The sequence below is a fragment of the Haliotis rubra genome, unplaced genomic scaffold, assembly GCF_003918875.1.
Source record: "Haliotis rubra isolate DU_JTF1 unplaced genomic scaffold, ASM391887v1 Scf594, whole genome shotgun sequence".
Lineage (NCBI taxonomy): Eukaryota > Metazoa > Mollusca > Gastropoda > Lepetellida > Haliotidae > Haliotis > Haliotis rubra.
In genome coordinates, this window is record NW_025767295.1 from 110,153 (window position 1) to 137,951 (window position 27,799).

The 27,799-nt window shown below is 40.1% G+C and overlaps 1 protein-coding gene and 2 long non-coding RNA genes across 5 annotated transcripts; 2 read left to right on the forward strand and 1 right to left on the reverse strand.

Annotated features, from left to right (window-relative positions):
* The first annotated feature begins 492 nt into the window (after positions 1-492).
* LOC124255139 lies at positions 493-27,468 on the forward strand. 3 transcript variants are annotated; one of them, XM_046688979.1, is made up of 5 exons: positions 493-669; positions 4,820-5,211; positions 6,186-6,269; positions 6,612-8,767; positions 27,329-27,468. In XM_046688979.1, exons 2-5 carry the CDS (start codon positions 4,854-4,856, stop codon positions 27,371-27,373), a joined length of 2,643 nt encoding a protein of 880 aa, XP_046544935.1. In that variant the 5' UTR covers positions 493-669; positions 4,820-4,853; the 3' UTR covers positions 27,374-27,468. The 3 variants fall into 3 exon arrangements, with proteins under 3 accessions (XP_046544935.1, XP_046544933.1, XP_046544934.1); XM_046688977.1 differs by having other exon boundaries at positions 493-665; XM_046688978.1 differs by having other exon boundaries at positions 493-665; positions 6,612-8,780; positions 27,342-27,467.
* Positions 12,268-20,106, forward strand: LOC124255142. Its single transcript, XR_006892628.1, has 3 exons — positions 12,268-12,343; positions 13,962-13,964; positions 20,096-20,106. It is a non-coding gene; the product is annotated as an uncharacterized LOC124255142 (long non-coding RNA).
* LOC124255143 lies at positions 17,598-18,802 on the reverse strand. Its single transcript, XR_006892629.1, has 3 exons — positions 18,709-18,802; positions 18,140-18,211; positions 17,598-17,758 (listed from the first exon to the last, which is right to left on the reverse strand). It is a non-coding gene; the product is annotated as an uncharacterized LOC124255143 (long non-coding RNA).
* Positions 27,469-27,799: the final 331 nt, after the last annotated feature.

Consider the following 27,799-nt stretch of genomic DNA (forward strand, 5'->3'; position numbering starts at 1 on the left):
TTTGTGGGCTAGTAACTTTCTGGCATAGCTAGCCCGTCTGGCTTGAAAAAAATTGGAACTATTTCGCACACTGGGTGTGATGGTGATTTTTATGGAGTAGTATGTACAATGTGAATGCCCGCCCACCATCCCACCCTGCCTAAAATTTATGTTTTTTATGTACAAAATTGATAGAAAATCTCTCCCCCCAACCCCAATCATCATCACACACGCACGCACGCACGCACGCACGCACGCACGCGCACACACACACACACACACAGAGGTGTGTTAAACCAGAGACCATATAATATTATTAAACAGCTAAAGTTTGATTGTAATAAAAACCAATGGAAATATGTTTTCCTATTTGCTGCGGGACAAAGCTATAAATAGCTTTGGTTTTCCCGTTTTCATATTTCCCGTTCAAAATAGCCAGCATGTAGATGGTGTAGTTACCAAATCTCACAAAATACCTTTATATATCAGGGAAAGAAAGACAATCGATATGGTAGGGCCAAATTGAAGACGGAGCGGGAGCTTGTTTTGGTGTAGATCTACGAAGTCACTGCAAGTGAAAGTGAAAGTAGGATACGGAAGTGGGTGTAACCCGCTCGGTTCAAGTCGTCGTCCACTGCCTCGCAACATTTGGAAGGCTTGCAACGTGTGCCGTGACTTCTTGCGTCGTGAGTAGGTTCAGAAATGTGTATGTAATTAGTTGGTAATGTGACTATGTCTACAGTGTTTTTCAAATCTGTGTGCCGAAGATTGGGCATCTACATACAAACGCCCGAGGTGAAGTAGATACAGGCACGTTAGTGAGTTATATCAATGTCAGACAGCCCCACTGGACTCAATTTTGTGTCCGTCCGATTGTACACCTGTCGTCATATTATATCGACCTATTTTAAACCACAAAGAGTATAAAGCTGAAACTTTGAACACAGATTACAGTGTCTCATAATAGACTCATATTAAACGCTGTATATGTTCACACAATTTCAAAATGGCTGCAATTTGAGCTCTGTTCGTCCTTGTCAGAAGGTCATTTGTGCTTCACAAATGTTTTCTCTGGAAATACACAAAGGGAGCGGAAGCTCATCATAACATCCCAGTCTCATTGGTGACATGGCAAGACAGACAAACTCAAAACTCTCATTTATGGCCATCATCAGTATGATTATTCAGCCACATTTTGTTATACACCGACCTTGAGAAGTCAAGGGTATATATACTAGGCACATAAAGAAACTGTGCATACAAAAATTTAAAATCTAAATTTATCAAACCTGTGTAGACACATAAGGATTTAAACTCAGAGATTAGTGATATGTATCCAACATGCATGCATGTGCCATGTTCCGTGATGTCAGTGGTTTCGTCCTTGAGACGTGCAAGACTTTGTTGCACGTGCAGTCCGGGACATTACTTGCTAGCAAACAGTTATTGCTGCATTATTGCAATACATCAGTAACACACATGCACAGTTCTGGTCAGTTACAGTTCCGGTAGTTTTTCCCCATGGTACTTGAAAACAATAAAGGACAGTAGAAGTAAATTCTTCACGGTAAGTAACAAGTTCACAAGTCATTAATTGTTTCATTCCCTGTCAATCTACTGTAAAAGAAACACTCAAATAGTCACACAATCAATTATTCGGGGTGACTGTATGATATAAATATATATACTGAGTCAAAAAAGAAACTTCACAGAATGTAATTTGAAAATTAATGAATAATTTTTGTCTGATGATACATCTATGTGTCCGAAATGGGATCCCTATCTTTTGACTCTAGAAAAACGTTAGCAAAACCCACTCAAACCCATCCATTCGTCGTGCACATGACGTTAGTGCCAAATCAGGTTTTGCACGTGCAGTCGATCACGTGATCTTCGCATCGAAGTTTTCTTCATATGCACGTGTTTGCATTGCCCTCAAGAATTGAAAAAACACTTTTGAACCACAGTTCTAACGGTACTTGAAATGCCACCATTGTCAAATGTGCAACGTGAACGTGCCGTTGGCATGTTGCAAGCAGGAAGATCAGTTATTGACTTCGCAAGAGCAATGGGATGCAGCCGTCGTACTGTGTATGACTTACGAGGTCGTCTACAACAAACTGACACCATCTTTGATCGCCCAAGGTCGGGTCGTCCACGTGTCACCTACGTGACAGATTTCTGCCGGCTACACGAACTAGGGCTGAGATGTTTAGAAGTCGACTGTCCTCACAGACCATTCGAAATCGGTTGCGGGCTGCCTATCTCCATTCTCGACGTCCATATCGTGGGCCAATATTGACACCGTTTCATCAACGTCAACGTCTGCTGTGGGCCTAACGTCACCTCCCATGGACCCAGAGAGACTGGAATCGAGTCGTCTTTAGTGATGAATCCAGGTTTACCCTCAGATTCGCGGACGGCAGGCATAGAGTCTGGAGACGACGTCGTGAACGGTATGCCCAATGTTGTGTACAGGAAGTCGACAGATTCGGGGGCGGAAGTTGCATGGTGTTGGGTGCTTTCTGTGAGAACAACCGTTCCCGACTTCTGGTCATCCGTGGAAACCTCACAGCTGCTGCTTACCGCGACCAGGTGCTCATCCCTGAACTCGTTCCTTTCATGGCGGCTCATGGCCCAGGTCTACAGTTCCAGCATGATAATACTCAGCCGCATACTGCGATGTTGACACAAAATTTCCTTCAAAACGCTGGAATCAACGTCATGGACTGGCCATCGAGGACCCCTGACCTTAATCCAATAGAGCACGTTTGGGATGCACTTGGGAGAAGGCTTCGTGGTCTTAGGAACCAACCTCAGAATTTGCAGGAACTTGGCGCTGCCTTGCAAGAGCAATGGCGCAGAATCCCCAACCATGTGTTCACAAGCATCAGGCAGTCGATGAGGAGATGGTGTTTGGCAGTGGTGAATGTGCGGGGCGGCCATACACGATATTGAACTGAGAAATTTCGCATTTTTATTTTTGTGACTTGACATTCTGTATACCCATGTTTTAGAACGGCGGTGTAGCCTAATGGAACTGATTATGGCACTGTCAGTGTATCGAGTACATCACACAGATCTCAGCAATGAAATAATAACAATTTAACCATCTTACCATCTCTTGTTCTTTCATAGTGCCCTGAAGAAAGAATGTGAAGTTTCTTTTTTGACTCAGTATATACATTTTTTCACAAATGACATGAGAAATTCTGAACGGCAATAACTGTTACAGTTAGTTGTGAGAAATCATCTATTTGTACCGACATGATTCCCTTCTGCTGCATTATATGAAAACATGATCCGCGGCAGTGAACGGGCTGGACACATCGGTGAATAGCTAATTAAGTATCATAATTAATTCTGTTTCATTAATTTAACTAAAGGCGGAGTAATTTTCTTAATACCATTAAAATATCGTGATAACTGTTCGCTAGCCAGTACAGCAATATAAGAACTTGAACTTCGAACGTTTTTCAACCAAGAGCTTGAAAAGTATTTGTGTAACAGAGAGCTGTCAGCAAAGCTTGGTTCCGATTTTCAATTCTTTTTTTAAAAAATTGCTTCAATTTACATATTTCAAATCCAAGGGAAGTTTTGTTCTTGAACTTGATGACGTTTGAATGGATTGTTTGCAAACTTTGGGGATATCTACAGGAGAGATGCAGTGCAAAGTTACATTGTGATATTGTTAATGTAACGATAATCATCACAAATTGCATCTCTGGAACTTGAGAAAAAGTCCCACATCAATTTGTTCGACCAATAATTTTACAATCACTTAATAGATTGTTTTTTTCAGATTTAGGTTATGACGGAGGCGCAATGCAAAGTTCAGTTATCAATTGTAACTCAGCCATAGTTGGGAGTTCTGGGTTTTACTGAGTCCTGCTTACTTGAACACATGTTCCAATAATATGAAGTACAGTCTTGACCATGTTTCTAACTTTTCTGAAACTAAACTTCCCAATGATGTTCCAATGGACAAATAAGCTGAAACTGAACCAGCTTGGAGCGGCCATTTTGAAAGATGTTTGTGGTCATTGGACCATTACTTAAAATGAAATGGAATCTGGTTTTAACGAAGTTAACAGTTGCACTGTTACCGTTGCATTCATAACTAAAGGTTTTCTACTATTTAATATTAGTTTCCTTGATTAACATTTGTGTTTTGGCCACATTGACACTCGTCCTCTGCTTGTGTAAACATCATCACTTCCAAAACTGAGGAGACCATCGGTATGTGGTCTTGGCCTGAACTTAGACAAGCATGTTTCTTATTTCACAAAAAAACACTAATGAATTGTGACACTTCAGAACGCTAAACACTTGATCTGATTGTTTGTTGGGGTTTTTTTTGGTTTTTGTTGTTGTTTCATTCCACACAGCAATATTCCAGCTACATTGTGGCAGTCTCTAAATAATTGAGTCTGGACCAGACAATCCAGTGATCAACATCATGAGCATCAATCTATGAAAATGTTGCAGTTTCGTGCAGTCCAAAATGGATACAAGGAACATAAAAAAGAAAAATCTTGGTTTGATGTGGTATGAACCATCTTCCAGGTAGTTAATTTGAACTGTTGCTGGGAATAAATCTGGGTGGCTGCATGGTTACCTGACTTTGACTTACATCATAGACACCAGACATATGATGGAATTTAACTCGGCCATTATAATTCTTTCATCATCAAATATATACAAAGTATGAGTCCAGTCAGGTTGTTTGTAAAAGATATATGAGGTCATTCAATAATAGCTACAGAGCCCTGGAACAGTGTTGTCAGACCGGCTTACTTATTGTCACAGCATGTTTAGATTTCCCACATGATTTTGACAGACAGAGCACGTTGAAGTGAAGAGGTGAACTTGAGATGGCCAGTAGAGACAAGGACAATGGACACCATCTGGTCAAGGCCACTTCCAGTGAGTCATCTGAAAGTCACATGGCCACTTCTGGTGAGCATTCAGAATCTGATGTTGACATGGCCAGTTCAGACAAGGAACATGAAGGTCACTTGGTACTCGCAGGTTCAGCTGAGCATGAACGTCATATGACCCCTTCCAGCGAGCAGCCTGACGGTCACATGGACATGTCAGCTTCGAGAGGTGACTTGCATTTTGCTGATGCTGACATTGCCAGTTCAGACGAGGAACATGAAGGTCACTTGGTACCCGCAGGTTCAGCGTACGAGGAGGTTCTAGAGAGCCAAGCAATCTCAATAAGTACAGGTGGGCGTCACTGTTGTCCTCCATTTTGTCATCTGAGGTGACATTTATATGAAATGAAATACACCAAGGGGGCCTGTTCTTCTTCTTGTTTCAAATTACATATCAAATGTTACATCGGTGAATTTTCGCTCAGCTTGTCATTGATGTATTTATTTCTCATTAATATGTTTAGATCAATTAAATCAATTGTTCCTGACAGGATAAGATTTATCATCATGAGAAAAGTGAAAGTCTGCAGGGCTCCAGATAAGGGCCGTATCAGCGTATGTACGGATAGAACATATGCTTGATACGGTAGGAAATAATTTAGAAAACGTAGCAGATACGCCTCACAGCAATGGTGTACGGTCTTTGTATCATTTACAGACGTATTTATCTGAAAAAGTATTATTGTATTGTTTATTGACCCATTTACACAAGAGCAGCAATGTTGTGGTGCATATATGAAACGAAACACAAGATCACTGATACTGCATTAAATTCCATTCAGTACTTGAAATGTACTCTTAAGGTTTTCAGTACTCCTATATTTTAAAAAAAAAAGGAGTACGTACACCTGATGTTGAAAAATTATCTGGAGTCCTGCTTCTGAATGATAGAAACCCGACTCTTTTGCACAGCAAACCCGTGAAGGTCCGGGTATGAATCTTCAGTAGTCCATGCTTGTCATAAGAGGCGACGATCAGGATCGGGTGGTCAGGCTCGCTGGTTTGGTTTACACATGTCATCGGTTCCCAATTGCGCAGATCGATGCTCATGCTGTTGATCACGGGATTGTCTGGTCCAGACTCAATTATTTACAGACCGCCACCATACAGCTGGAATATTGCAGAGTGCAGCGTAAAACTAAACTCACTCACTTTCACACTGCAATAATCTGAAATAATGTTATTCCATGTGGAAAGGAAACAACTGATCAATTATGGTTTTGGTAACCATGGTTACTGATGATTCCTCCTGTTTGGTGTTGACAGGTGAACATCGTTCAGGGAACGCCCAAGCTGCCAACATGATCAACATCGTCACTGGAGGGGCAGGACAAGGAACACTGGGGAGAGGTGAGTGTCGATGGCGGAAGGGTCAGTAAGTGACCAGATCTTGTTCAAGACTGTTACCATTCCCAGACAGAAGATCATCATCCCTGGTCCTACCTGTCACCCTTATGGATTGAAATGGGTGATAGAAGAAAATCTTGTATACAAACTCCTGATGTATTGACAGCAGTATTTTGCAAAACTACTGAATCTCGAATGATGTATCTGTATAAAAAACAACTGTTACACACCTTGTGTCAATTGTGGTATGCTTGCACACACAATAGAAATAAGTGAATACTTTGTCGTCTTATGTTTACATCGAAGTCTTTGCTGTTATTTTTAATTATTTTTTTTCCTACACAGATACCCTTGATTTACGCACAGATGAAGCAAGGAAGAATTTTGCTCCAACTGAAGCCTACAGAAAAGTGAAACAGAAGTTGAAGGAATTTGGTCATGTGACTGTCTGTGGTGCTTCAGGAGAGGGCAAGACAACAATGGCTCTGGTGCTGGGTTCACAGTATAGACAAAAAGGGTACGAGGTAGTGTTTGTGGACAGCCTTAAGAAGTTTGACTTTGACCGCTGTCTTAGTACCTACTCAAGAGTATTCCTGATTGTTGATGATTTGTTTGGTACTGTTGGAGTATCTGCTAATACTTCACATGTTAAAAACTTTCTGAACAATCTTCTCCCCCATTTAGAACAAAAGCAGAGAGCAGAAGAGAAAAGGTCAGAATTGAGGGAAAACAGTGATGCTGGTGAAAAATTCAGAAACAAAGTGCAAAGTTTAACAGAATCTCAAACAAAGGACATTCATGTTATCTTCACATCAAAATCATACAATTTCCATGATGGACTTGCAAAACTGCAGTATGAGGGTTTCAAATTGTTCAAGGGTCAGACAGTAGTGGACTTAACAAAACAAGAAAAATACAGGCTTTCTGACAAAGAGAAGAAATCAATATTTGAACGACATAAACATGCTTTTGGTGACTGCTCTGTGCAACATATTCCAGATTACAATGAGCTGGAAATCTGTTCCAACATCTTTGGATTTCCTCTCATTTGTAAACTTTGTTTTGAATTTTCCTCTTTCTTTAAAAATGCAAAATCGTTTTTCAAGGAACCACTCTTTTATCTTAGGTTAGAACTGAAACAGTTACTTGAAGACAGGAATGATAGATCTGCCAGTTTGGTTCTGATGCTGCTGTGTGAAGACAAACTGAACCTGACCAGGTTAGACAGTGGAGATGAAGACAAGGAAATGGACAGGCTGGTCAAAACTGTTCAAGACCTGATGCCAAATACTACACGTTCAGGCATGTACAAAGCCGCTAAAAGTTTTAGAGGTACATTCTTCACAAGAGGAGACACTGTTGGCTTTGCCCATTCTGCAATCTATGATGCTTGTGCCTGTGCTTTGTTCAATATCAGTCCAGTCTTTGTTTTGAAGAACTGTAGTGATGACTTTCTGTTTGAAAGAGTACAAGGTGAAAAGGTTGAAGAAACTATAGTTGATGACCATCTCCATCTGATATATGTCTCAGATAATTATGATGACCTACTTACCACAAGGTTTGCACATTCTATTAAACAAGGAAAGTTTTCTCAATCAGTGACACATTCTGTTCTCAAACTAGACACAACAGCTTTCAAACTGCTGAACAAACTTCAGTGTGATGGGACAAAGCACCACCATCCGCATAATCAAACTGATTCTAAAGATGAACTTTGGTTCCACAGGAGAGAGAAAGGAAAATGTTTTTTGTACTGGGCAGTTCTTGGACATAATGCACATCTAGTTACAGATATAGAACACACAACTGGAGAAGAGTTCTCTCAAGAGGAGATCAGTCAAGCTATGGAAGGGTGTGCCCAAAGCAACAATGTGACAGTATTGAAATGGCTCTTCACTAGCTCCGAAAAACATGATCATCAATTGACACTCAACAGACTCTTGTTGCAAGCTGCTGAAAATGGCAGCTCCGATATTCTAGTTTATCTGCTCCAGGAAGGTGCTGATGTTAACACTAGAGACAAGAAGTTACAAAACATCTTCCATCTGGTTTGTAAGACAGGAATTGAAAAATCCCTGAAAATCCTGTTAAATAGGAAACCTGGAGATAATGTTATAAACTCTGTTGATGTGAATGGCCGAACCCCTGTCATGGTTGCAGCACTTTCAGCATCAGAAGGTTGTTTTGAGTTACTACGGAAAATATCAAACTTGAAAGTGAAAGATAAATATTGCAATGGAATTATTCATCTTGCCTGTCATGGTGGCATCAACGCTGTTGTGAAACATCTCCTGTCTCCTTCTAACATCAACAGTAGAGGTCAGTATAGCTGGACTCCAGCAATGTGGGCAGCTGTGAGTGGACATCAAAGTGTTTTTGACCTCCTTGTGTCCAACCATGCTGACCTGACACTGGTGGCTACATCTGGTGATAGTTTACTTCATCTTGCCTGTCAGGGTGGGAACACTGCTATAGTACAACACCTCCTGTCTCCCTCTAACATCAACAGTAGAGGGAGACATGGATGGACGGCAGCAATGAAGGCAGCTGTCAATGGACATCAAAGTGTGTTTGACCTCCTTGTGTCCAGGCAAGCTGACCTGACACTGGTGGATACATCTGGTGATAGTTTACTTCATCTTGCCTGTCAGGGTGGGAACACTGCTATAGTACATCACCTCCTGTCTCCCTCTAACATCAACAGTAGAGGAGAACATGGCTCGACACCAGCAATGAGAGCAGCTGTGAGTGGACATCAAAGTGTGTTTGACCTCCTTGTGTCCAACCAAGCTGACCTGACACTGCTGGATACATATGGTGATAGTTTACTTCATCTTGCCTGTCTTGGTGGGAACACTGCTATAGTACAACACCTCCTGTCTCCTTCTAACATCAACAGTAGAGGGATGTATGGCTGGTCACCAGCAATGAGAGCAGCTGTACATGGACATCAAAGTGTGTTTGACCTGCTTGTGTCCAACCAAGCTGACCTGACACTGCTGGATACATCTGGTGATAGTTTACTTCATCTTGCCTGTCAGGGTGGGAACACTGCTATAGTACAACACCTCCTGTCTCTCTCTAACATCAACAGTAGAGGGAGACATGGATGGACGGCAGCAATGAATGCAGCTGTCAATGGACATCAAAGTGTGTTTGACCTCCTTGTGTCCAAGCAAGCTGATCTGACACTGGTGTCTACATCTGGTGATAGTTTACTTCATCTTGCCTGTCAGGGTGGGAACACTGCTATAGTACAACACCTCCTGTCTCCCTCTAACATCAACAGTAGAGGTGTGTATGGCTTGACACCAGCAATGATGGCAGCTGTACATGGACATCAAAGTGTGTTTGACCTCCTTGTGTCCAACCATGCTGACCTGACACTGCTGGATACATATGGTGATAGTTTACTTCATCTTGCCTGTCTTGGTGGGAACACTGCTATAGTACAACACCTCCTGTCTCCTTCTAACATCAACAGTAGAGGGAGACATGGATGGACGGCAGCAATGAATGCAGCTGTCAGTGGACATCAAAGTGTGTTTGACCTGCTTGTGTCCAACCAAGCTGACCTGACACTGCTGGATACATCTGGTGATAGTTTATTTCATCTTGCCTGTCAGGGTGGGAACACTGCTATAGTACAACACCTCCTGTCTCTCTCTAACATCAACAGTAGAGGGAGACATGGATGGACGGCAGCAATGAAGGCAGCTGTCAGTGGACATCAAAGTGTGTTTGACCTCCTTGTGTCCAACCAAGCTGACCTGACACTGGTGGATACATCTGGTGATAGTTTACTTCATCTTGCCTGTCGTGGTGGGAACACTGCTATAGTACAACACCTCCTGTCTCCCTCCAACATCAACAGTACAGGGAGACATGGTAGGACGGCAGCAATGAAAGCAGCTGTCAGTGGACATCAAAGTGTGTTTGACCTCCTTGTGTCCAACCATGCTGACCTGACACTGGTGGATACATCTGGTGATAGTTTACTTCATCTTGCCTGTCACGGTGGGAACACTGCTATAGTACAACACCTCCTGTCTCCCTCTAACATCAACAGTAGAGGGAGACTTGGATACACACCTGTATTGAAGGCTGCCTTCTGCGGACATAAAGATGTGGTTGACCTCCTAATCCAGCACAAAGCTGACCTGACACTTCTGACAGACAGTAATGAGGACATCAGACGTGTATCTGAGATGGGAGGGCATCCTTCATTAACCAGTTATCTACAAACTGTACACCAGCCTCACTAACTACACCTATCAAACAGCACCACAGGACTGCAGTGGTCGAATTCAGGAAACAAGAGTCACAGTGATCTTCTATTCAACAACCTATTTAATGTCTAAAGGTCATTTGATATTCAAGTGGTGTTGGGCACTGGGATTTCTTGAAATACCAGATAATATGTGGAGAACAAAATCAGATGTTACATATGATTGCAATGAAACTTATTTTTTTGCAGGACAAGTTCACCTTTCTTTTAGAATGTTTATTCTTCCTGATCAAACTGCTGCCACTAATGGCACAAGGCCTCCATTTTGTCTGTAACCTATGGCTGTTTGATTTCTGGTTTGCTCAAATTATATTTCTTGCTTTGTCAGCACGATTCCTGTACTCATGGGTTTCCCCAAAGTAGTAACATGTGCGACATGCCTCACTTCAGGATTTCCTTCCTTTCTGAGACACCGTGACATCTAGCTGACACACCATGACATCTAGCTGACACACCGTGACATCTAGCTGACACGCCGTGACATCTAGCTGACACGCCATGACATCTAGCTGACACGCCATGACATCTAGCTGACACACCGTGACATCTAGCTGACACGCCGTGACATCTAGCTGACACGCCATGACATCTAGCTGACACGCCATGACATCTAGCTGACACGCCATGACATCTAGCTGACACGCCATGACATCTAGCTGACACGCCATGACATCTAGCTGACACGCCATGACATGTAGCTGACACGCCATGACATCTAGCTGACACGCCGTGACATCTAGCTGACACGCCGTGACATCTAGCTGACACGCCGTGACATCTAGCTGACACGCCATGACATCCAGCTGAAACGCCATGACATCCAGCTGAAACGCCATGACATGCCATGACATCTAGCTGACACGCCACGACATCTAGCTGACATGCCACGACATCTAGCTGACACGCCACGACATAACTCAATTACTGATCAAAGCCACGAGGTCTAGGCACTTGTGATTCATTTGCATATTCAGTGAATCAAACCATATCCCTTCATGAATTTGATTTGTTATCCCCAATCACCGGAATTAAATATTCTTAAATGTTTTAAAAGGGAGTGTTTTTCTTAAGTTTGATTTAATTTATCAAAAAGTGATATGCAAAATGGAATGCATCCAAGCCAGGCAGGGTCGTGGTCAACACTCTTATGTATTAATTCATTGATGTTGTCACTGGTTATTGTCGTGATAAATTTGTACTGTCAATACCCAATATTTGTGTACCAAATAAGAGCAATAACCCATTCATTCACTCTCTTACTCGTTCATGATGTACTGAATTATTAATCTAAGCTGTTTCATCTTCACACTTACGATTAATTTGCATATTCAGTGAATGGAACTTTACCCTTCATATATTTGATATGTTATCCGCAATCAATAATTCAATCAATGTTTTAGAAAGGAGTGATTTTTATAAAATTTTAGATGATTTATCAAAGTGATATGAGGTATGCAAGCCAGGCAATATAACAGTCTACACTCTTGTGTATTTAATTCAACATTGATGTGGTCACTGGTCATCAGGATCACTTTGCACTGTCCACATGGTCAAGAGGCAAAAGAACACATTTTGTTATTGTTTCCTGAATGTAATGACTAAATCAGCTGCTGCCATGTTATTGTATTCATTACCTAATATTTGTGTAATGTACCATATTTGTCTCGTAGTGGATTCATTGCTATTTGTGTCAAAACACAATTTGTGGATTAACTTGCGCAGTTCAGTATGGATTTGTTGATATTGTACCTCCAATGACTGATCACCATGATGAGACCATACAGCCTATGTTCCAGACTTTTGATAGATCAAGATATCCACATGCAGTGATATATGACATTTATTTAACCCTAGACCTGTAAGTTGAAACAACAAATGTTGTAATATTCAATTACCAAGTGAAAGCTATTCTTAACCTTGTAAGAAACATGACCCACATGCGCGTTCTTCTTGGACAAGCCGAACACCCACCCGTGCCCAATGGGAGGATGTCATACTGGTGGATGAACATCAGATCTACTTCACACATGGAACTCTATTTGTGTTGAATTCCATCAGTAATAAGCATTGCTGGTGCACTAGAAGCTGCTACTTTAGAGATATATTAACCTGTTTTATACAATACATTTGATGATGATTTATTGATAACACGGTCAGTGTAATTATTACCAGCTGTTCACCTTATATTTGTAAATGTATTTTTCCTGAATACAGTTTAAAAATTGCAAATGAGATTATGTCTTGAATATATCATGTTAAAGATTTTTCTCAGCTGTGATGATGATCTGTATTTAGTCCCAAAATGGACCCACAAAAGAAGTCATTGCGAGTTCAAGTGGTGTCTACCAATTGCCTGAACTTGCATGTAACCTTGCTGCCAAATACACATTGCCTTTTAAGAAAGTAGTCCAATGTAACAGATTTGGGATTACACTTTCTCAGTAAAGTACAGATTCTAGTACTTTTGTTGGGCTGAGTCCCATCTGGGATTCAAACCCACACTCAGTCAGGCACCTAATCACCAGCACACAAAGTCAGCTGCCTAACCCATGTGGGGAAGCTGCAGTGGCTGGGTGGGTTAGATGGCTGACATTTGGTACTTTGTTCAAAGAATATGTTCAAGTTCATAAAGAAGAAAAGAACATCATCTGAATGCACAAAACAATATGTTTAATAGTAAATATACTAGAAATTGTTTAAATATCAACAAGTCATTCAATCACCCGTGCAGATCCAGGTTAGAATATTGTCGTAAGAGGTGACTAACCGGATCAGGTCAGGCTTACTGACTTCACATGTCATCGGATCTCAATTGGCTACATCGATGCTCATGCTGTTGATCACTGAATTGTCTGGTCCAGACTCAACTAATTACAGACCGCCACAGAGAAAATAAATGAAGCAGACTTTTTTTATTGTCAGCATAGCCATTATCATGACACTGGTGGGGACAATGACTGGTTGATTCGGAATGTAAACGTGCCAGGAATGAAGCAAGGCGTAGGCTGAGACAATTAATAACTGTAATAACACACAAGAAAACAGACTACTTTCTCTGCAAGAACAGATGAATAGTTAGCTTGTTTTTATGGCAAAGATCTTTATAAAATGTACTAGTAAACTGTCTCCGCCTATGCCTTGCTTCATTCCTGGCACGTTTACATTCACGATGAGAGTTTCCAGTGGAACAAAATTTATACGCTTCAGTGAGTCCTGAAACAGTTATACGCTCACAAGGGATGAATATTTCTGTGTCAAAACTGTGAAGGATCTTTATTAGTAATGTTAATTATCATTTAATCATTGAGTTTTTAAAAGAAATGGAGTTGATTGATCAATTTTGATTTATATGCTTTGTGAATAGATAAGTGATATTATACAATTGGTAGAATAACTTAGCAACTAAGATAGTTAGTGGCTGTATCCTCGAAGGGGGTTAAACTGCTGTAAAATGATTATCCTCCTGAGAGGGAACGTAAGTCCCAAAACTTTCAAAGTCAATTTAGCTCTACACACGTTTTTAATCGTAGAATATTTGTTTTATTATGGCCAAATATCAGTACAATCGCCAATGGCTGAAGGGATGGTATAAATCCAGCTAGGGTCCATGCAGGTAGCCAAAGTACTGTAAGTCCCCGTGGTCCCTAGAGTGGTGGTTTACCTTCAGTTGTTGACCATCCTCAGCCCTTTTTGATGTTGTATTGTCCTAATCTAAAATCCTATTTTAGAGAGAGAGATGGTAGTTTTATTTCTTGATACTGTGATTTACTAGTTGGTTTTACTGTCATTCGTCGAAAGGTTTAAGAGTTTATTTTACACGACGTTTCAGAGTTAATTCTTGCTCCTTCATCAGGTGAATACTGGGTCAGTACAAAGAGTGATGTAAGGAGGGAGAATGTACAAAGATACAATATAATTACATAGCCAACAATATAATTACATAGCCAACAATATAATTATGAATCCAATAAGATTACGAAGCCAATAAGATTGGATTAATGCATAAAGAAAACAATGTATTGTGTACACAAATCCAAGAGTGGGGGTAGTGTGATGTACAAGAATAACAACATGATAGGAAACCAATTGGATAAGCACTTTGCCCCTCATTGGCGAAACATGTAAATTTACCTGGATTACCGTCATATAGCCTGTCGTACCAAAGTCCTTGTTTTCCCTACCAGAACTTCCTGAGCCATGTCAGCAAACGTTTATAAACAGAATAAATTACAGAATTACACTGTAATTCCGCTACATGTATTATATAGTAGTTGAAATATATACATCGTACCACTTTTTTACATTTGCCATATGCAGTCATCATGGAGAATCGCACCCGGGTCTTTGCCGTGACGAGCAAGCACTTGTTTACACCGCACTCAGCAATACTCTAGCTATAAATAACCGAGTGAGTTAATATTTAATGTCACATTGGCAATGTTTCAGTCATATCGTGACGAGAACAAACGTTTACAAACAATATGTATATTTTATAACCTGTCGTCAATGCACCATGGGGACTTACAGCCATGCTACCAGCATGGACCCTAGTTGGATTTACACCATCCCTTCAGACGCTGGCGATTGGAGGAAAATTTAGCCAAAATTTAAAATAACAAAAATACTAAGTTTACGGCATTAAGGGATGCTACAATTACTGAAGGGTTTACCCTGTTACACAAGGATTGGTCAGATTACTAAAGGGTTTACCCAGTTACAAAAGGATTCACCAAATTACTGAAGGGTTTACCATGTTACTCAGGGATTGGATAACCTAAACTGGACATGCAACTACAAAATACATTGACAATAGTATATGTCCTCAAATATTCCTTAAAGTCCACCCCGTACCTACACCAAGTATTATCCTGAATATTCTGCCACAATCCTAAACATCAATACAATGTCAGAAAACAACACAATTCCCCAAATATTAAATAATGAAATGCACACTGAAATAGGCTGCACAAGCTCTATAAATTTCAGATAGAGTAACAGTTAAAGGGAAGCAACTCCGTATGGCTTATTCTGCATGTAAACTGCACATATTTTATGAGCGCTTCAATGGAGCAACTTGAACATGAAAGTTTGGCAAACTTACACCTAAACGACTTACGCATTTATCAAGAGTGCAAACTGTGTTTCTACAATACCTAAAGCATAAAGGACTTAAAATATCACATGCTGTCACAGAAGTCTAAGGCAATAAACGCCATAAAGTGCTGTACGTGAATTATGCCTGATCGAAAGCTGAACAGTGCTACTTCTTAGATTACAATAACAAACTTATAATCGCTTTAACATGCCTCAACTGATACTTATGCATCTAGATTTACATGAAATACAAAATAGAAGACTTAATACATACTCGCTCGTTGCTGTGTTACTCCTATATTACTCAAAATGACGAGGATTCCTTAGTCTGTCGTACAGACCCTGAAGCAAATATATCCAAGAAAGCCCACACAAGTCTAGAAAATGTGGTAAGTCTAGATTTCCTCAGCTTCTGAAATTGAAGAAAGTCTCAGGACTCCTTCTCATTATATTTTTTTTTTTTTTACTATGAACTTTTTTCAGTAAAATGTTCATTTCAGAGACTAGTTGTTAGTCTAAGGATTCCTGAATATTTGGCCATGCCGCCTGAAACCTGCAAACTAGTCCAAACCGGATAATAGTTCTTAGACTGGTCATTTATATAAATTACGCAAGAAAATAAACCACCAGACTAGGTTTAATCTATAGATGGGTAAGAAATAGAGAGCTGTTTCGCACACGAAACAGGACAGGTTGAATCCTTTTTTGACAGAACTACTTAATTTGATGAGTTTGACATGGTGTAAGAGAACTCAAAATCAAAATGCAATGCAATGAAAAGAACAAAAGCCAACAAATCAAACATCCATTTCTATGAAACAATCCAGCGAACTAACTGCCTGAGTAAGGTAACTTCGTGTAATAAAATCGATTTGTTTTAAAAATGTACTTATTTGTCATTGCATTGGTTCAGCTGTAGGCGGCATAAATAACCCAGTCTAGACCTGACACTTCAGTGATTGATATTATGAAGCACAGGTCCACTTGCGCAATGACCATGCGATTAGTTAAAGTGTTCGATCATCACGCCGAAGACTCGAGTTCGATTTCCCATATGGGTACAATACGTGGAACCCATTTCTGGTGTTCCCCATCGTAATATTGCTGGAATATATAGCTAAAAGTTGTGTGTAAAAGCAAACACCCTCACCACCCGTGAAGATGCGAGGAGACTAACGGGATCGGATGGTCAGGCCCTCTGACTTGGTTGACTCATGTCATCGAATCCCAATGACGTAGATCGATGTTCATTCTGTTAATCACTGGATTGTGTGATCCAGACTGGATTATTTACCGAGGCCGCCATATAGGTGAAAGATTGCTTTTTTATCATTTTTTTACCATCACATTCTATAACCCTGTTGCTGTTTGCCATTAAACAACAAACCAACAGCCCATATCTCCATTAACGCAAAGATATTAAAATCAATTCTGAAATTATTCAAACCTACAACAGCCAAGAAACCTAACCCTTTCCTGGGTCAAACTGACATTGAAAGAAGCACATTTTAAACACAAGGTTTTCCACTTAGTGGCTCCAGATAAAATGGAGATTTGACCGGGGGTCTTTCCCCGTTACATGACCTTTAGGATCATAGTTCTACATTCTTCCACCATGTATTGTTTTGTTTATATTCCATTACTGTAAGCAGCATTTCAAGTTGATTTAGTTGATGAAATCCAGTTGTTAGTGCTCTCATAAACAACCTTGCTTGGCAAGCAAAAGTCCATTAAAACTGCCTGGAAGCGAAAAAACTGGAAAATATCATACTGAATTCTCAAATTATTACAAGGGGTTTCATTCTCTTTTATTATAATTTAATATACTCACTCCAAGGAATGTTATGTTCCGATGGCTAAACATAATACCACATTCAATCCAGCAAGAATCCCCAGCCTTATGGCACTTCTTATCGCCCAGTCAGATGTAACAGAGAGACGATCCCTGGATGTAGCAAGCATTCCTTTTTACATTATCAAATGAAGACAAGCAAAACATATATGATTATGGTATTAATGTAAGCTGGGTAAGGAATACAGAGAGTTTTTTATCTTCTATAGAGAGACTTTATTGTTCATTGTGGATGGATGAATCCATGTAACGAAAAACCTACAACAAAAGACAAGGCAGTTTGTCAGGACATGCCGAGATACATACTCTTATCAACAAATCATACTATAATTCAAATACAATAGACATGATAATTACTACTTATTGATGTTGACCAGCAAAAGTATTACATATGATCAATCAATATTATAACATCACTCTTGACTTTTTGAACAATAGATGAAATGTACATGAACTGAGGTTGATTAATTAACATGGCTGAAAATACCAGTAACATTCAAACCCATCTCTACACATGAATCTTATTACAATACAAAATATCCTATGAGACGTGTTACGCTTACGGTTGAGAATTACAAAATGCAATTGATGTTAATAATTATGAAAATAATGATGTACAGAACTGCCCCTTTAACTCACCCCCAGGAGACAAGAACACTCCTTTCAGCAACGGTCAGTGGTCACATGACCCAGGGCACGGACCAACTAGTCCTAATATCAAAACAATAATTATACTTAGTACAATAATAACCAAACGTTATTATGCAGTAAAATACAATATAATTCTAACAACTGTGCATAGAAATGGCATAGTTTATGAATATAATCGAGGAGAGGTAATCAGAAACATTTGTAAACAAACACTGCACAACGAGGGAAGGGAGGTAACTCTTTGTGATCATCACGAACAAAGAAAAACTCGCTTGGTTCAACCCATAATGGTCATACAAAACTATTCTACAAATAACAACAAGTTCAGTGAATAATTTACAATTCACTCGCAATAAAATATGTTGAAACAAAGACTAGGATTACTAATACTAAAAGCACGTGGACTACACACAAGTTGTTGTGAATCTTGTGAGGATGACCATCTCGCTTGTGCTTGAATGTTATGAATGAAATATTACAAAACACGCCCTTTCTAACACCTCTAACCTATTGTGAACATAAAAGCAAAACACTACGAGCCAAGAGCATGTACTCACATTGAAACTGTTGTGACTAGCAGAAGAAACGATTGACTTGTCTGCTTGAAAACTGCGCTTCATCTGAGAGGTGATGTCGCGAAATGGAACAATAGCGAACTGCACTATGGGAAAAGATTTTATATCTTTTTACATCAAACACCTAAAAGTTGGATAAATGTTAATGGAACATATTATTGTTAATGATAAATAGATAAGAAAGATTTATAATTACGAAAATGGTGTATTTGTTGGTGATATGAAATTCATGTTTCCGACTACTTCCGGAAACTGCCGAAGATTACAACGTGAAAACAAGGGCAAAACAAAAGTGTATAGAAACTCCTTTACATTAAGAAACAAATATAGTGAAAATTAAAAATATAACCCAAACGAAATTAGAACTATAGTTATTTTAGCTCAATGCTGACACGATGGAGCTATGCGGCACTAAGCAACAGCCAACCAGGTTCAGCTGTAGGCGGCGTAAATAACCCAGTCTGGACCCGACACTTCAGTGATTGATATTATGAAGCACAGATCCACTTACGCAATCTCCATACGATAACATGCAATCAGCCATGTCAGGCAGTCTGACGGTGACCACACTACCCGCGAAGGGGCGGTGGGGTAACCTAGTGGTTAAAGCGTTCGCTCATCACGCCGAAGACTCGAGTTCTATGTTCCATATGGGTACAATGCGTGAAGCCCATTTCTGGCCACCATTTCTCGAAACAAACTTAAGTTTTTCTCAAATTTCAAACTGAGTTTCACAATTTGAAACAGCTGAATTTTTAACTCAACTACATTTTTTAAATAAAAAAGCTCAAACAACTTAAGTAATCTATCCACCAAACTCAAAGTGTCTACTAAGTTTGAGTTTAATATTGATTTCAGTTTATTCTGGAAATGCATTTCCTGCGTTTTCTCAAATTTGAGTAAAAACTCTGATTTAAGTCAAAACTCAGGTTAAGTTTGTTTCCAGAAATCGGGGCCTGGTGTCGTGATATTGCTGGAATATAGCTAAAACCGGCGTAAAAGCAAACGTCCTCACCACCCGTGAAGTTTCGAGGCGACTACCGGGATCAGGTGGTCAGGCTTTCTGATTAGGTTGACACGTCATCATATCCCAATTGCGTAGATCGATGCTCATGCTGTTAATCACTGGATTGTGTGATCCAGACTGGATTATTTACCGAACGCCCCATATAGCTGGAATACTGCTGAGTGCGGCATTAAACAACAGCCAACCAACGTGATCACAGGATCCCCAAGTCTACTCCAACGGTCGGCATGCTTACTGGTCACCAATTCCAATCTGGGGTATATCATGGTATTGAAGAATACTTTGTTCTGATTGGTTTAAAAGCGGTATTCCTTTTCCTACTGAAAGGTCTTTAACAATCAGCCTGACATACCGCCGCTTATAGTCTGTCTCACAGTCTCTGAACCTCCTTATTTTCCCTACTGCATAGCCCTTTCTGCTATTTAAAACCCTAAACGAAACTAGTCTAGATATCCTCAGGTTCAGGATCTCTGATCTCCCTTGGGCTCCCTTTCTGAGTTGATTTGTTACAATCAAAATTATATATATTCAGAGACTAAGCGTTAGTCTAACCGCCGCCATATAACCGGAATATAAAATTTGCTGGGTGCGGTGTTTAACAACAAATATTTTAGCGTGGAAAAGAAAACTGACATCTCGAAAGTTGGTTTGGACCTGGACTATGCATGTAAGTCCTCCTTCATGTCACGATTGTACACAGCCTGAACACAGGCCCCCACTGCGGGAAAGAAAATCGATAAACTAGGCCCCGGTTTAGTATCAACACCGCCTACTATATATGTATTATATAGTAGGGGGTGTTGATACTAAACCGGGGCCTAGTTTATCGATTTTCTGACCCGCAGTGGGGGCCTGTGTAACGGAAGTACTGAAAGCAGGGGTACGTGTTACTCGGGTGCTACCCGCTCGCTACAAGTCGCCGTCCACCATCGTGCAACACTTTGAAGGGGTGCTACGTATGCCGTGACTTCTTGCGTCGTGAGTAGGTTCAGAGGTGTGTATGTAATTAGCTTGTAATGTGACTACAGTGTTTTTCAAATCTGTGTGCCGAAGATTGTGCTTCTACAAACAAACGTCCCAGGTGAATTAATGGCACGAATTAGTGAGTAATGTCGAGGTCAGACAGTCCCACTAGACTCAATTTTGTGTCCGTCCGATTGTACACCTGTCGTCATATTATATCGACCTATTTTAAACCACAAAGAGTATAAAGCTGAAACTTTGAATACAGATTACGGTGTCTCATCGATAATAGACTCAAGTATACGCTGTATATGTTCAAACAATTTCAAAATGGCTGCAATTTAAGCTCTGTTCGTCCTTGTCAGAAGGTCATTTGTGCTGACCCTATTTTATCTACCTATGACTAGAAAGCCGAAACTTTGAATGGACGATACTGATTATACAGTGTCTCTTGTTAAACGCTCACTTTAATGTTCACCCAGTTTCAACATGGCTGCAAGTTAAGCCCTGTTCGTCCTTGTCAGAAGGTCATTTGTGCTGACCCTATTTTATCTACCTATGACTAGAAAGCCGAAACTTTGAATGGACGATACTGATTATACAGTGTCTCTTGTTAAACGCTCACTTTAATGTTCACCCAGTTTCAACATGGCTGCAAGTTAAGCCCTGTTCGTCCTTGTCAGAAGGTCATTTGTGCTGACCCTATTTTATCTACCTATGACTAGAAAGCTGAAACTTTGAATGAACGATACTGATTATACAGTGTCTCTTGTTAAACGCTCACTTTAATGTTCACCCAGGTTTCAACATGGCTGCAAGTTAAGCCCTGTTCGTCCTTGTCAGAAGGTCATTTGTGCTGACCCTGTTGTCATATTATCGACTTATTTTATCTACCTATGACTAGAAAGCTGAAACTTTGAATGAACGATACTGATTATACAGTGTCTCTTGTTAAATGTTCACCCAGTTTCAACATGGCTGCAAGTTAAGCCCTGTTCGTCTTGTCAGAAGGTCATTTGTGCTTCACCAATGTCTTCACTGGAAATACACAAATGGAGCTGAAGCTTCATGACAGCCCAGTCTAATTGGTCATGTGGCAAGACAGACAAACTCAAAAGTCTTATTTATGGCCATTATCATTATGATTTTTCAGCCACATTTGTTATACACCGACCTTTAGAAGTCGAGGGTATATAGTTATACCCATTAAAGAATTACGTAAGAAGACAGATTGGTTCAACGAATAACTTGAAAACTAATGGTTGGATTGATTTCAAAGTTGGTGATCACATTTGATGTCCCACGACCTATGTATAATAGCAAGTTCAAGTTCACAAGTCATTAATTGTTTCATTCCCTGTCAATCTACTGTAAAAGAAACACTCAAATAGTCACACAATCAATTATTCGGGGTTACTGTATGATATAAATATATATATATTATTTCACAAATGGCATGAGGAATTCTGAATGGCGATAACTGTTACAGTTAGTTGTGAGAAATCATCTATTTGTACCGACATGATTCCCTTCTGCTGCATTATATAAAAACATGATCCGCGGCAGTGAACGGGCTGGACACATCGGTGAATAGCTAATTAAGCATCATAATTAATTCTGTTTCATTAATTTAACAAAAGGCGGAGTAATTTCGTAAATACCACTAAAATATGGTGATAACTGTTCGCTAGCCAGTACAGCAATATAAGAATTTGAACTTCGAAAGTTTTTCAACCAAGAACTTGAAAAGTATTTGTGTAACAGAGAGCTGTCAGCAAAGCTTGGTTCCGATTTTCAATTTTATTTTTTTTTAAAATTGCTTCAATTTACATATTTCAAATCCAAGGGAAGTTTTGCTCAGCCAAGAACTTGATGACATTTGAATGGATTGTTTGCAAAATTTGGGGATCTCCATATCTACAGGAGAGATGCAGTGCAAAGTTAAATTGTGATATTGTTAATGTAACGGTAATCATCACAAATTGCATTACTGGAACTTGAGAAAAAGTCCCACATCAAATTGTTCGACCAATAATTTTACAATCACTTAATAGATGGGTTTTTTTCAGATTTAGGTAATGACGGAGGTGCAATGCAAAGTTCAGTTATCAATTGTCACTTAGCCATAGTTGGGAGTTCTGGGTTTTAGTGAGTCCTGCTTACTTGAACACATGTTCCAATAATATGAAGTACAGTCTTGACCATGTTTCTAACTTTTCTGAAACTAAACTTCCCAATGATGTTCCAATGGACAAATAAGCTGAAACTGAACCAGCTTGGAGCGGCCATTTTGAAAGATGTTTGTGGTCATTGGACCATTACTTAAAATGAAATGGAATCTGGTTTTAACGAAGTTAACAGTTGCACTGTTACCGTTGCATTCATAAGTTAGGGTTTTCTACTATTTAATATTAGTTTCCTTGATTAACATTTGTGTTTTGGCCTAATTGACACTCGTCCTCTGCTTGTGTAAACATCATCACTTCCAAAACTGAGGAGACCATCGGTATGTGGTCTTGGCCTGAACTTAGGCAAGCATGTTTCTTATTTCACAAAAGATACAACCACTAATGAATTGTGACACTTCAGAAAGCTAAACACTAGATCTGTTTGTTTGTTTTTTTGTTTTGTTTTTTTGTTGTTTCATGCCACACAGCAATATTCCAGCTACATGGTGGCAGTCTCTAAATAATTGAGTCTGGACCAGACAATCCAGTGATCAACATCATGAGCATCAATCTATGAAAAGTTGCAGTTTCGTGCAGTCCAAAATGGATCCAAGGAACATTAAAAAGAAAATTCTTGGTTTGATGTGGTATGAACCATCTTCCAGGTAGTTAATTTGAACTGTTGCTGGGAATAATTCTGGGTGGCTGCATGGTTACTCTGACTTTGACTTACATCATAGACACCAGACATATGATGGAATTTAACTCGGCCATTATAATTCTTTCATCATCAAATATATACAAACTATGAGTCCAGTCAGGTTGTTTGCCAGGATATATGAGGTCATTCAATAATAGCTACAGAGCCCTGGAACAGTGTTGTCAGACCGGCTTACTTATTGTCACAGCATGTCTAGATTCCACATCATTTTGACAGACAGAGCACGTTGAAGTGAAGAGGTGAACTTGAGATGGCCAGTAGAGACAAGGACAATGGACACCATCTGGTCAAGGCCACTTCCAGTGAGTCATCTGAAAGTCACATGGCCACTTCTGGTGAGCATTCAGAATCTGATGTTGACATGGCCAGTCCAGACGAGGAACATGAAGGTCACTTGGTACCCGCAGGTTCAGCGTACGAGGAGGTTCAGAGAGCCAAGCAATCTCAATAAAGTACAGGTGGGTGTCACTGTTGTCCTCCATTTTGTCATCTGAGGTGACATTTATTTGAAATGAAACACACCAAGGGGCCTGTTCTTCTTTCTCAACCAAATTCCATATCAAATGTTACATCGGTGTATTTTCGCTCAGCTTGTCATTGATGTATTTATTCCTCATCATGAGAAAAGTGAAAGTCTTCTGCAGGGCTCCAGATCAGGCCGTATCAGCGTTCGTACGGATAAAACATATGCACGATACGGTAGGAAATAATTTAGAAAACGTAGCAGATACGCCTCACAGCAATGGTGTATGGTCTTTTGTATCATTTACAGATGTATTTATCTGAAAAGTATTATTGTATTGTTTATTGCCCCATTTACACAAGAGCAGCAATGTTGTGGTGCATATATGAAACGAAACACAAGATCACTGATACTGCATTAAATTCCATTCAGTACTTGAAATGTACTCTTAAGGTTTTCTTAAAATTATCTGGAGCCCTGCTTCTGAATGATAGAAACCCGACTCTTTTGCACAGCAAACCCGTGAAGGTCCGGGTATGAATCTTCAGTAGTCCATGCTTGTCATAAGAGGCGACGACCAGGATCGGGTGGTCAGGCTCGCTGGTTTGATTTACACATGTCATCGGTTCCCCTATTGCGCAGATCGATGCTCATGCTGTTGATCACTGGATTGTCTGGTCCAGACTCAGTTATTTACAGACCGCCACCATACAGCTGGAATATTGCAGAGTGCGACGTAAAACTAAACTCACTCACTTTCACACTGCAATTATCTGAAATAATGTTATTCCATGTGGAAAGGAAACAACTGATCAATTATGGTTTTGGTAACCATGGTTACTGATGATTCTTCCTCCTGGTTGATGTTGACAGGTGAACAGCGTTCAGGGAACGCCCAAGTTGCCAACACTCTCAACATTGTCACTGGAGGGGCAGGACAAGGAACACTGGGGAGAGGTGAGTGTCGATGGCGGAAGGGTCAGTAAGTGACCAGATCTTGTTCAAGAGAGAAGATCATCATCCCTGGTCCGACCTGTCACCCTTATGGATTGAAATGGGTGATAGAAGAAAATGTTGTATACAAACTCCTGATGTATTGACAGCAGTATTTTGCAAAACTACTGAATCTCGAATGATGTATCTGTGTAAAAAACAACTGTAACACACCTTGTGTCAATTGTGGTATGCTTGCACACACAATAGAAATAAGTGAATAGTTTGTCGTCTTCTGTTTACATCGAAGTCTTTGCTGGGATGTTAAATAGTTTTTTTCCTACACAGATACCCTTGATTTACGCACAGATGAAGCGAGGAAGATTTTTGCTCCAACTGAAGCCTACAGAAAAGTTAAACAGAAATTGAAGGAATTTGGTCATGTGACTATCTGTGGCGCTTCAGGAAAGATGCCAAGACAACTATGGCTCTGATGCTGGGTTCACAGTATAGACAAAAGGGGTAACGAGGTCGTGTTTGTGGACAGCCTTAAGAAGTTTGACTTTGACCGCTGTCTTAGTACCTACCTCAAGAGTATTTCTCATTGTTGATGATTTGTTTGGTACTGTTGAATTATCTGCTAATACTTCACATGTTAAAAACTTTCTGAACAATATTCTCCCCCATTTAGAACAAAAGCAGAGAGCAGAAGAGAAAGGGTCAGAATTGAGGGAAAACAGTGATGCTGGTGAAAAATCCAGAAACAAAGTGCAAAGTTTAACAGAATCTCAAACAAAGGACATTCATGTTATCTTCACATCAAAATCATACAATTTCCATGATGGACTTGCAAAACTGCAGTATGAGGGTTTCAAATTGTTCAAGGGTCAGACAGTAGTGGACTTAACAAAACAAGATAAATACAGGCTTTCTGATAAAGAGAAAAAGTCAATATTTCAACGACATAAACATGCTTTTGGTGACTGCTCTGTGCAACATATTCCAGATTACAATGAGCTGGAAATCTGTTCCAACATCTTTGGATTTCCTCTCATTTGTAAACTTTGTTTTGAATTTTCCTCTTTCTTTAAAATGCAAAATCATTTTTCAAGGAACCACTGTTTTATCTTAGATTAGAACCTAAAGCAGTTACTTGAAGATAGAAATGATAGATCTGCCAGTTTGGTTCTGATGCTGCTGTGTGAAGACAAATTGAACCTAACCAGGTTAGACAGTAGAGATGAAGACAAGGAAATGGACAGGGTGGTCAAAACTGTTTCCAAGACCTGATGCCGAATGCTACACGTTCAGGCATGTACAAAAGCCGCTAAAAGTTTTAGAGGTACATTCTTCTCAAGAGGAGACACTGTTGGCTTTGCTCATTCTTCAATTTATGATGCTTGTGCCTGTGCCTTGTTCAATATCAGTCCAGTCTTTGTTTTGAAGAACTGTAGTGATGACTTTCTGTTTTGAAAGAGTACAAGGTGAAAAGGTTGAAGAAACTAAAATTGATGATCATCTCGATCTGATATATGTCTCAGATAATTATGATGACCTACTTTACCACAAGGTTTGCACCACCATTCTATTAAACAAGGAAAGTTTTCTCAATCAGTGACACATCCAGTTTTCAAACGAGACACAACAGCTTTCAAACTGCTCAACAAACTTCAGTGTGATGGGACAAAGCACCCCCATCAGCATAATCAAACTGATTCTACAGAAGAACTTTGGTTTCACAGGAAGAGAGAAAGGAAAATGTTTTCTGTACTGGCTGTTCTTGGACATAATGCACATCTAGTTACAGAAATAGAACACACAACTGGAGGAGAATTCTCTCAAGAGGCGATCAGTCAAGCTATAGGAGGGTGTGCACAAAGCAACAATGTGACAGTATTGAAATAATCTTCACTCGCTCCGAAAAACATGATCATCAATTGACACTCAACAGACTCTCTGTTGCAAGCTGCTGAAAAATGGCAGCTCCGATATTCTAGTGTATCTGCTCCAGGAAGGTGCTGATGTTAACACTAGAGACAAGAAGTTACAAAACATCTTCCATCTGGTTTGTAAGACAGGAATGGAAAAATCGTTGAAAACCTTGTTAATTAGGAAACCTGGAGATAATGTTACCTGAAACTCTGTTGATGTGAATGGCCGAACCCCTGTCATGGCTGCAGCACTTTCAGCATCAGAAGGTTGTTTTGAGTTACTACAGAAAAATATCAAACTTGAATCTGAAAGATAAATATGGTACTACAATTATTCATCTTGCCTGTCAAGGTGGCAACAAGACTGTCGTGAAACATCTCCTGTCTCCCTCTAACATCAACAGTAGAGGGGAGACATGGCTGGACACTGTGCAACAATGAATGCAGCTGTCAGTGGACATCAAAGTGTGTTTGACCTCCTTGTGTCCAACCAAGCTGACCTGACACTGGTGGCTACATCTGGTGATAGTTTACTTCATCTTGCTTGTCAGGGTGGGAACACTGCTATAGTACAATACCTCCTGTCACCCTCTAACATCAACAGTAGAGGAGAACATGGCTGGACACCAGCAATGGTAGCAGCTGTCAGTGGACATCAAAGTGTGTTTGACCTCCGTGTGACCAACCAAACTGACCTGACACTGGTGTCTACATCTGGTGATAGTTTACTTCATCTTGCCTGTGGTGGTGGGAACACTGCTATAGTACAACACCTCCTGTCTCCCTCTAACATCAACAGTAGAGGGCAACATGGCACGACACCAGCAATGAGCGCAGCTGTCAGCGGACATCAAAGTGTGTTTGACC

Coding starts and splice junctions, on each gene's coding strand:
- LOC124255139 (XM_046688979.1), top strand. CDS start 4,854: ATGGCCAGTAGAGACAAGGACAATGGACACCATCTGGTCAAGGCCACT. Junction 5,212..6,185: donor AGCAATCTCAATAAGTACAG/GTGGGCGTCACT, acceptor TGGTGTTGACAG/GTGAACATCGTTCAGGGAAC. Junction 8,768..27,328: donor ACCTCCTGTCTCCCTCTAAC/ATCAACAGTAGA, acceptor TCTCCCTCTAAC/ATCAACAGTAGAGGGGAGAC.